This window comes from Colobus angolensis, unplaced genomic scaffold (genome assembly GCF_000951035.1).
Source record: "Colobus angolensis palliatus isolate OR3802 unplaced genomic scaffold, Cang.pa_1.0 Scaffold11, whole genome shotgun sequence".
Taxonomy (NCBI): domain Eukaryota; kingdom Metazoa; phylum Chordata; class Mammalia; order Primates; family Cercopithecidae; genus Colobus; species Colobus angolensis.
In genome coordinates, this window is record NW_012112030.1 from 1,055,516 (window position 1) to 1,065,868 (window position 10,353).

Below are 10,353 nucleotides of genomic sequence, written 5' to 3' on the forward strand. Positions count from 1 at the left end.
GGTTCATATAGGTTTTCTCACATATTTACCACTTTAAAAGCTCTTCATTCCCTTCTAAAACCATGATCTTCCATATGGGATCATATCCAAGGCACATTCTTAGAATTTATTTTAATGAGAGATTCAGCTGATAGCAAACTCTCAGTTTTTATTTGTCTGTAAATATCTTTAATTTATCCTTACCACTACATGGTACTTTTCTTGGGCATAGAATTCTTAGTTAGAAATTGTTCTGTTTTCAGCACATGAAGAGGGCTTTTCGCTGTATTCCGACTTCCAATGTGCTATAAAATATCACTTGTAAGTCCAGGTGTCTTTCCTTTGAAGGTAATTTGCCTTTGGATTTGTGGCTGCTTCTGAGACTTTTCCTGTGTCTCATATATTCTATAATTTCACTATGATATATCTAGATACAGATATTTTTTTTCTTTTTCTGCTTGGGTTTCATTGGGATTCTTCAATCTGTGGATTGGCATTCTGCATCAAATTAGGAAACCACCAGTCCTTATATCTCATTCATTACCTGTTCTCTTTCAACCTGTCTTCCATATTGCCAATTTTTTGTGTCGCTATGCTGTATTACAGATAATTTATTCCAGCCTGTATAGAAGTTTGCAAATTCTTTCTTCAGCCTTGTCTAACTTGTTGTTAAGTCTATCCATGGCTGCAGGCAGGAGAATCGCTTGAACCCGGGGGACGGAGGTTGCAGTGAGCTGAGATTGCGCCACTGCACTCCAGCCTGGGTGACAGAATCAGACTCCGTCTCAAGAAAAAAAAATCTATCCATGGTTGTGTGTGTGTGTGTGTGTGTGTATACACATATACATACACATATATACATGGCATATAAAAATCATATATATAACAATATTTTTGTTAATTTCTATATATATATATTTATTTCTAGCAGATAGAGGTTTATTGGTTAGTTTTCACATTTGCTAGATAATTTTCAAAATAGTTTCTTATTCCTTGTGTAAGTTTGCTGTTTTAACCTGTGACTGATAATTTCAATATCTCTGGTCTTTGCTGTCTGTTGCTGCTGGTTCTTTCATATGGTGCTTCAATTTCTTGAGTAATTAGTTGTTTTTGACTGTGTTCTCTTCATTGCCCTTGAAAAATTCTTTTGGGTGACTTTTTGAGGCCTGGCATAAATATGCTTCCCAACAGAGAGAGCTTATATTTGCTTCTTCTGGGCACCTGGGAGTCCTACTAGTGTTGGGTTAAGTTCACAACCTGAGGTTCCCTGATCCTCTTAAGTGGTGACCCAGGATAGAAAGCCACAATGGGGATTGCCCCTGGCCACCTCTTAAGGACAGAGTTTTGTTTCCCCTTTCCTCCCTTTTCTGCTTAGATCCATAACAATTTTTCTATAGTCTCATAAGTGGGAAAGGGTGTGTACAGTCCAGTTTCATCTTTACTCTGAACATAGCCCTTTGGAGTTCTGATTTAATTTGGTGAGGACATCCTGTTATAATCCCCATTTGGGGCCATCTGTCATCCCTAATTTCTATCCTGCTTGCTCCCATAAAACCGCCAAAACCAAAGCCTAGGTTTGCCTAGACGGGCAAATGTTCTCAAGGTAAAAGCAGCTCTAGAGCCCAGGCATTTGTTTCCTTGGTTCCCATTTTCCTTTAGATTTTAGCCTCTGGTATTACTTCCTATCCTGTCAGTCCTTTGAGGCTTTGAGAAGGTTGAAAAACATATTTATTCAATTTTTTTGGTAAATTTTAGCAAAATGGGAAGTTACAAATAGCCTAACCTACTACTACTGGAGACAGAAGTCTATTTTACCTATTTATTGTTATTTATTTACTTATTTATTGTCTGCAAATTTTTTAAGAGAGGGATTATTTTGTTTTGTTTTCTGCTGTATCCCCAGTGTCTAAGAATGGTGTCAAGCACATCGTTTGACTCATTAAATACTGAATGAAGGAATAAACTCTTTAACAATAATACGCATGTTGTGGGAGGCTTTGAAGTGCTAAATTAAACTTTATGTCATAATAGCTTAACACACGGCAACTCACCACATATTCTTGAATAAATTCCACATGCCTTGTACTTGTTAAGCAATGAACAGAAAGCAAATTTAGACTTCTAAGCTGTGGCAAGGCACCCATCAACTCTGTACTTCATCTGAAAAATGAGGAGTTGAATTGGTGATATCAAAGTTTCCTTCACCTTTTACATTTCTAAGGCGAAAACACAGTTCCTGTACTTAAAGGTCATGATGGCAAAAACAATGGGGAAAAAAAAAAGAAACCTCAGGCCAGAGTCAGAGTTACAAGAATTTCCAGACCAATTTTTGGAATAAGTGATCCCTCTTCCACCCTGCAACTAACATGTAGGCCTACTTAGAAATGCTCTGAGCTGTGAGTACACACACTCCTTTGTAAAGCAGAACCTCCAATCTTGAATACCATAAGGAATATTTCCATAAAGAGATACGGGGTATTAGTAACCCTAACATTGTCCTCTGATTTTTGCCTTCCCCAAGGTCCTCTAGCTTCAGGTACTGCTGTCTTGCCCATGCTGGCAAACAAGAATAAACTGCTACCACTTTATTGATCTAACTCAAATACGAATCACAGGATTTTCCCTCAGCACTCCCTGACACAGCTGAGACCATCTGGGTCTTGCAAAAGGGCTGTACCAAATTCTAAGGTACAGCACAAGGAAATAAACCCAGCAACTATAGGAAAGCTGAAGAATCACACTTACCGAGCCCAAGCTGGCTATCTCCTGTGGCTTCCAGACTCTGGTCTAGCCACAAACGTCAGAGAGAGCCACCCCACAGCCCAAACAGGCTGCTGCAGTTGCAGCCATCTTACCTGATTCCTTCTCCAAGTTTCTGGTCTGTCTTGATGTGGAAGCACCATCTGGTAACCCACTCCCTGGAAGTTCCAACTTCTAGCAGGTGTAGTCAATGGCCTCACTAACAGACAAGATCCTGCCCCTCTACACAGGACTGTGGCTTTCCCTTTACCAACCTCTCATTATTTTCCTAGCAGCATATAATATCCCCAGTAGTCACATAACAGCATCTACATGCATGCAGTCACAGGCAAGTGGTCCCTCAAAGAAATTACCATGAATAAGATGGAGGCAAAGTTCATCAGGTAACCTGGGAAACGATCCTTCCAGGTCAGTTTATCTTCATCATCCTGGGGAGAAACAGGAGAGCAGAGACAATCAGAAGGCACGAATAACAGATATTAATTAATTTGCTCTCAATTTGCATATATTTGCATATGATTGATCATTATCACCCTATATAGATATATTTCTAGTCACTGATGCCTTACTCTCCATATTATCAACAACTCTCCTAATTTTATAATTTCTAGATGAGCTGGCGTAGCCTGGAAAAATTACAATGAAAAAAGGATAAGATTTTATTTCAAACTCACACTGGGCTGAAGTTCTAATTCAACCACTTATCAGCTGTGTGATCCTGGATATGTCTCTTATTAACATTTCCGACCTTTTATTTCCTCATCTGTAAACGGGGCACAGTAGTGATACCTGCCCTGCCTACTCCACAGGACAGTTTTCTTTGTTTTGTTTTAGTAAGAAACATGTGAATATAGTAAAGCAATGGACAAATGACAGGTAATAACCCAAACACAGGGTGGCATCCCATAAATAGATCATCTGTTAAATAAAACATCAACCACTGATCTTAGAGCCTAATAATTGTGCAAATTACCACAATTTTGTTCTTCAAAGAGGCTTACATGTACTATTATGTGCTCTCCCTTGTCACAAATCCAAACATTTTGAGGCACAGGTTAAGCTGATTCATTCAATCAACTTGGCTGAGAATCCTACCTTCTTCCCCTTGGACTGGGTCCAGTTCACCCAGGCCATTATACTGGGACAATTGTATCACTAACCAGAGTCCTCCTTCAGCATGCTCTGAGGACCCTCATTTGGTGGGGGACAGGGGAGGGGCTGCCATAACAGCTCTGCTAATTAAACGGCTCTGCTGTATAAATTTAGTTCAGGCACTTGATTTCTCTGAGCTGCAGTTCTATAAAATTAGAATTGATACAGCTGTCCTGCCTACTACACGAGGTAGCTGGGAAGACCATCTGAAGCCGTTTGTGAAGGTGTCGAGAATATGGCAGAGCACTCCCTGCCAGTAAGGCAAGAATCCACAAGTACTTCTGCAAAGTGTCTCAATGCGGCTCAGCGGTGAGCGCTCCAGGGCCCCCCTGCTCTCTCCTCTCCCTTCCTCACCACTGATATTCAGAATACACCTGATTTGGCGCTAGCAACAGTGCCATCTAGCCTTTGAAAGCTTGTACTGTAAGCGAAGGACCTCCTTATCCTAAAAGATTTCTTTCTAAAAATCCCTCTAGGGCCCACTGTGCGTTGATCTTGGTGCCAGGCACAGTGGGAGACAGAAGAAAACTGACAAGATCACCACTCCTGGGGGGCTCACAGGCTAAGGAAACAGAGATGACACCCACACACCAAAAGGTTTAAGAATCACTGGTCAGTTTAGGAGTGAGGGTTATCTTGGGAGTGAGTCTGAAGGGATGTGAGAAGAGGAACAATTCTCATGCCTGGAACTGAGCAACAGGTGGAGTTGGCTTAATAAATTGTGGTGGGAATGAGTGTTATAGCTGAATTCACTTAGTAATTAGCACTTGCATTTACGGATTATGTAAACAAGCAATAGATTCAGGTTTGCACAGACTTTGTGATAGAATCCTGTTGCTAGACTCTTAGCCCAACAGGCTTTCCATCCTACAGTGAGAACAAGGTAACTACATCCTGAGGCCATTCTGAAGAAATAGGAACATATGAACCTATTTCTGATGGGACTGGAACAAGACTCATTCACGTTCTTCTAAATTAGGCCAAACATCAAGAGGGAGTAGAGTTTCTTTCATTTTCCTTCAGTATTAATTCTTCGTTTCACTCACACACTCTTTCCTTACCCGTATTTTTTTTTTTTTTGGAGACGAATTCTCACTCTGTTGCCAGGCTGGAGTGCAGTGGCATGATGTTGGCTCACTGCAACCTCTGCCGCCCAGGTGCAAATGATTCTCCTGTCTCATCTTCCCGAGTAGCTGGGACTACAGGCACATGCCACCACGCCCGGCTAAGTTTGTGTGTGTATGTGTGTATTTTTTTAGTAGAGACAGTGTTTCACCGTGTTAGCCAGGATGGTCTCGATCTCCTGACCTTGTGATATGATCCGCACGCCTTGGCCTCCCGAAGTGCTGGGATTACAGGCGTGAGCCACTGCACCTGGCCCCTTAAGGGTATTTTTAAAAGATTTTTCAAGCTGTTGACAAGGAAAACTGAGGATGGGCTGATGTATGATAACACTCAATAGGGATTCTGAAGAGAAATTTGAGGGGCCAGGGAAGGACTTTTCCTGAGCCTCCCGCCCAATTATGGTCAAGGTTTTGATGAGTAAGTCTTGGTTCAGTCCTACTCAACAAACAAAGTCTAAATAGTGCCAATGGGCCGGGCTCTGTGCTAGATACTGAGGACACGCTGAGGAGAAGGTTCAGCTCTGCCCAGGAGGAGCTCGGAGACCACCAAGGAAACAAGGAAAAGCAATTCTAAGCTAAATCTGATTAGGAAGGTGGCATTACTATTTTGCATAAAAACGAGACATAACTAAAAAGCAACCAAATTAAATGTCCACTCAAAGCAACTGAAAGAAAAAAATGCTCATTTTGATATAACGTTCTAGTGTATGTTGAAAAATCACCCCTTCTTATGTTTACACTGGTGATCTCTTTTTTCTGGAAGTCACAGCTCCCAACACACACACAGTGCTCATGCGTTCAGACACTCTCCCAGCATGAGAAGCCAAGAGAAACACAAACATTGCACCGCTGTCTTCCAAGCTCCCAAAGTCACTAGTAAAAATGACAGTGAGTAAAGTAGTCTTTACTTATAATAATCTGGCTCTAATAACGGAAGCCAATTAAAATTCTCCATTCACGGATACATTAACAACATGAAGACTTGCAACAAAATATCCTTAACTTAAATATATTCTGCTTACAAATCCTATAGCCAGCATATAAGACAGCACAAAGAGACGTAGGCTTGGAACCAGGACATCCAAGTTCTGAACTCTTGGCTCTGGTACTTCTTAGGTGAATGACCTTGGGAAATTCCCAGATCCTCAGCTTCCTTATCTGTAAAATAATTTACGTGCCCTATCTGTAAAATATAGTTATATCTATCACACCAAATTACCATGCATTTAAAGTTGCTCAACCTGTGAAGCAGGTCAAGAGAGTGCAGGCACACAGAGGTATGAGAACTCTTAGCACCTCTCTCTCCTTTTAAAATGGAAATAACACTTGTCCCACCTAAGTGGCCCAGGTATTGTGTGGATCACATGAATGCATGCATATGCGAGAGCTCTGTAAACTGGAAGGCTCATAAAAGGTCTAATCAGCTTCATGATATAATCAAAAGCAGGTGACTATAAAGCACTTAGCTAATGCAATCATTGTTAAGACAGGAGCCTAGCTGTCCTCTGTGCTAGCTTCTTTGTCTCAGCTCTTTGTGTCTATGTCCCTTGATGATGGCTCCCAGTTTTGAGCCTCCAGACAGCAAGCAGCACAGTAATAAAACCACGTTTAAGTGCCCTTTTGGCAAGCTAAACATTTGGAAATGAAATCACTGAAAAGGCAATAGGTGAGAGTGCTATTTAAACAAATCCCTCGGAGAATAATTTTGTAAAGTAGCAATCATCCTTGAGTTGTTTTCTTCTTCTTTTTTTTTTTTTTTCTTTTTCTTTTTTTAGAGACAGAGCCTCTCACTCTGCCACCCATGCTGGAGTGCAGTTGCACAATCATAGCTCGCTGCAACCTCGAACTCCTGGGCTCAAGTGATCATCCTGCCTCAGCCTCCAGATTAGCTGAAATTACAGGCATAGGACATCACACCTGACTTCACTTTTAATTAAGATATAATTTACACACAGTAAATTTCACCTTCATTAGTGTTTAGTTCTGTTAAGTTTTGATAAATATATAGTCATATAACCACAACCACAATGACAATCAAGACATAGAACAATACCATCACTTCCCATTATTCTCCCAAGGCCCTTTGTAGTCTATCACCTCCCCCAATCCCCAGAACCTGAGAAGATCTGTTTTATGCCCCCTTGGTTCTACCTTTTCCAAAATGTCATATAAGTGGATTCATAGAGTATGCAGGCTGTTGAGTTTGGCTTCTTCGACTTAGCATTTGAGATTCATGTTGTCCATGTGGTTGCATGTATTGGTAGTTTGTTCCTTTTTATTGCTGAATAATATTCCACTGTGTGAAGGTACCACAGTTCATGCATCCTTCACTATTTGAGGGATGTTTGAATTGTCTCTAGTTTTTAGCAATTATGAACAAAGCCATCGTAAAAGTGTCTGTGCACTAGTTTTGGTGTGAACATAGGTTTTCATTTCCCTTGGATAATTACCAAGAAATGGAATTACCAAGTCATAAGGTAAGTATATGTTTGACTTTATAAGAAACTGCCAGACAACTTCCCAAAGTGGGTGTAGCATTTTGCATTTCCATTAATAAGATATGGTATTTCCTTCCTCTATTTTCTTTATTTTATTAAATACATTTTTAATTTAGAAATCTTCAAAGGAGTTCCCATATGCCCTGCACCCAGTTTCCCCTATTATATTAAATACATTTTTTCACAACCAATGAACCAATATTGTACAGTATTATTAAAGTTCATACTTTAGTCATATTTTCTTATAAATATAATATAAAATCTAATATTACTTAAATTTAATAATATACTATTTATATTAGTTTTTACCTAATAGCCACTTTCTGTTCCAGGGTCCCCTCAAAGAAAACGCATTATATTTAGTCGTCATGCTCCCTTAGACTCCTCTAGACTGTGACAGTTTCTCAGACATTTTTTATTGGTGGTGATTTTGTTCGTTTTGAAGTGTACTGCTCAAGTATTTTGTAGAATGTCCCTCAGCACAGGCTTGTCTGAAGTTTTTCCCATGATTAGACTGAGGTTATGCATTTGGGGGAAGAAGACCAAAGAGGGAAGGGGCCATTTTCATCACATCATATCAAGGATACAGGCTAGAATATGACTGACCACTGATGATGTCAACCTTGATCTCCTGGTGGAGATGATATCTGTCAGATTTTTCTGTTGTAAAGTTTCTTTTTTTCTCCTTTCCATACTTTACTCTTCAGAAGAAAGTCACAAAGTGCCCACATTTAAGGTGTGGGAATTACACTCCACCTCTCTGAAGGGGCAGGATCTGCAGATTCTCCTAGGTTTTTAATCCAGATTTTTATATTTTGAGTTTGCTAAAAGCAGGACTGTAAAGAAGAGATACTCAGTCATACCAATGTGAAACCAGTGCAGGCTACTCCCAACCCTAAAAAAAGAATGAAGACGATAAATGCCAAGTGACCAGGACTGGAGTGGAACTGGGTTTGGGCTTCCAAAGAAGCAGGCTGTGGTCCTCATTCTTTGAGAAGCCCACAAAGGACAGGAAGCCAAACCTTGCCATCCTCACTGGCAGTTCCATTATCATCATCTGCCTCAGCCCTCCAGATAATAGCAAGAGGGTCAGGAATAGGTCAGACTGGCTTCTATCAAAATGTTCATACACTGTCCCTATGTTCTGGCAAATATTTTGGGGGCAGTGTCAAGGAGAAGAGAAATATAATGGATTTGGAAATACAGGATGTGGGCTTCATTCTGTCTCCACCTCTTTATTAGCTGACCTAAGGCATATTGTTCAAATTATCTGTGTCCTCAAATCAGCATCTCTAATGGGACAACTGGTAACTTTCCTTACTGAGCACTCAATGAGTATACCACATATGTGACAGTACTTGGAAAATTGTAAGTTCTATATAATCGTGAGTTGTAGTACTCTTGTTTCGATACAGGACGCATACATCGAACATCAAATATGTACCTCAAGCATCATGCTAGCACCAGGCAGTAGGCATGCATAGAAGAACAGCTCACATTATTGGCCCTAACTAGTAGCAGAAACTGAGAAAGATGAACACAAATTACGACATGATATGACACGCAAAGTGCTATGGAAACAGAGAGGAGGGAGTGAATTCCAACCTAGAGGAATAAGGAGAGACTTCAATGACTAGGAGACATTTCAGTTGTGATTAAAGAATGATTAGAGTTTCCCAGGATGCAAAGGGGGACGAAGGTATTCCAGAGAAAGCACCATGTGCAAAAGCATGGAGATACCATAACACACGGTATGATCAAATGGCTCAGTGTAATGAGAGGGTAGGATATATACACAGCAGCAGAGTTTTAGATAGATAAGGTTAAAATCAGATTCCTGACTACCTGGCAATCTACGGTGCATCTTTCATTATGACATGAAGGATCAAACATCAGAACAGAATGACACTTCTAGCTAGCACATAGCAAGTCATCTGATAGTAGGCTGGCAGGGGTCATAGAGAATAAATAATCCAGTCCCTTGCTGATCAGATCAGTCCTGAGGTACAGGAGGAGAGGTGACACACCCATGGCTGGTCAGCAGCTTCATTCTAGGGAACACCAGAACAGGGCCTCTGATACTTCTGCTCAGTTGTTGAGAAGGCTGTGGCTAACTGGTTCCTTTATAAGGAATGGTTGCTTCTAGATTTTAAATTCTAAATAATATCCAGGGACCTTTTAAACATGAATTATGTTTTAATGCCATAGTTGATTTATTCTGATGGTGGAAAATATTGAAAGCAATTGCTTATTTGCATTCAGTTCTGTGTACTGTTTGAGGAGCGGAGCTGAGGTGCTGTCTGCTTATCACTTCTAAACCTTTACTCTTCTGTCTATGAGAGCCTCTCCTTTGGGGGGCACACCATTCAGCCACAAGGACTTGTACTTTGTGATTATCATCTGCATTGCCATCTTCCCCAATCCTGCCATCATCACAAGCAACTGAGATCCAGAAACTGACTTACTCCTCAATGTCCTCATGTCAACCCTACTTCACTCTGGCCAGCAGCTCCTCACCACAGTCCAGGTAATGTTGATATTTGGAACTCTTCACTTCCTATTCTTCCACTACTCTTAGTCTGGCCCACCACTCCAGTCATACTAAACACCACACACACACTTCCGTGCCTGAGTTCATCTAACAGAGCCACACAACAGCGCCTCATATTGAATCAGAGCAGCCATCCCACTTCTCAATAAGACAGAGCCACACAAAGCGCCCCATATTGAATCAGAGCAGCCATTCCACTTCTCAATAAGACAGAGCCACACAACAGCACCCCATATTGAATCAGAACAGCCATCCCACTTCTCAATAAGACAGAGCCACACAACAGCGC

At 40.8% G+C, this 10,353-nt stretch overlaps 1 protein-coding gene across 1 annotated transcript in view; it reads right to left on the bottom strand.

Annotated features, from left to right (window-relative positions):
- Positions 1 to 10,353, bottom strand: part of ANO2 (anoctamin 2, calcium activated chloride channel) — a 372,967-nt gene that overhangs the window by 87,743 nt on the left and 274,871 nt on the right. Inside the window, exon 15 of the mRNA XM_011955293.1 lies at positions 3,093 to 3,167. Within this exon, the coding sequence (XP_011810683.1) occupies positions 3,093 to 3,167 (75 nt within the window). The remainder of the gene's footprint in view (positions 1 to 3,092; positions 3,168 to 10,353) is intronic.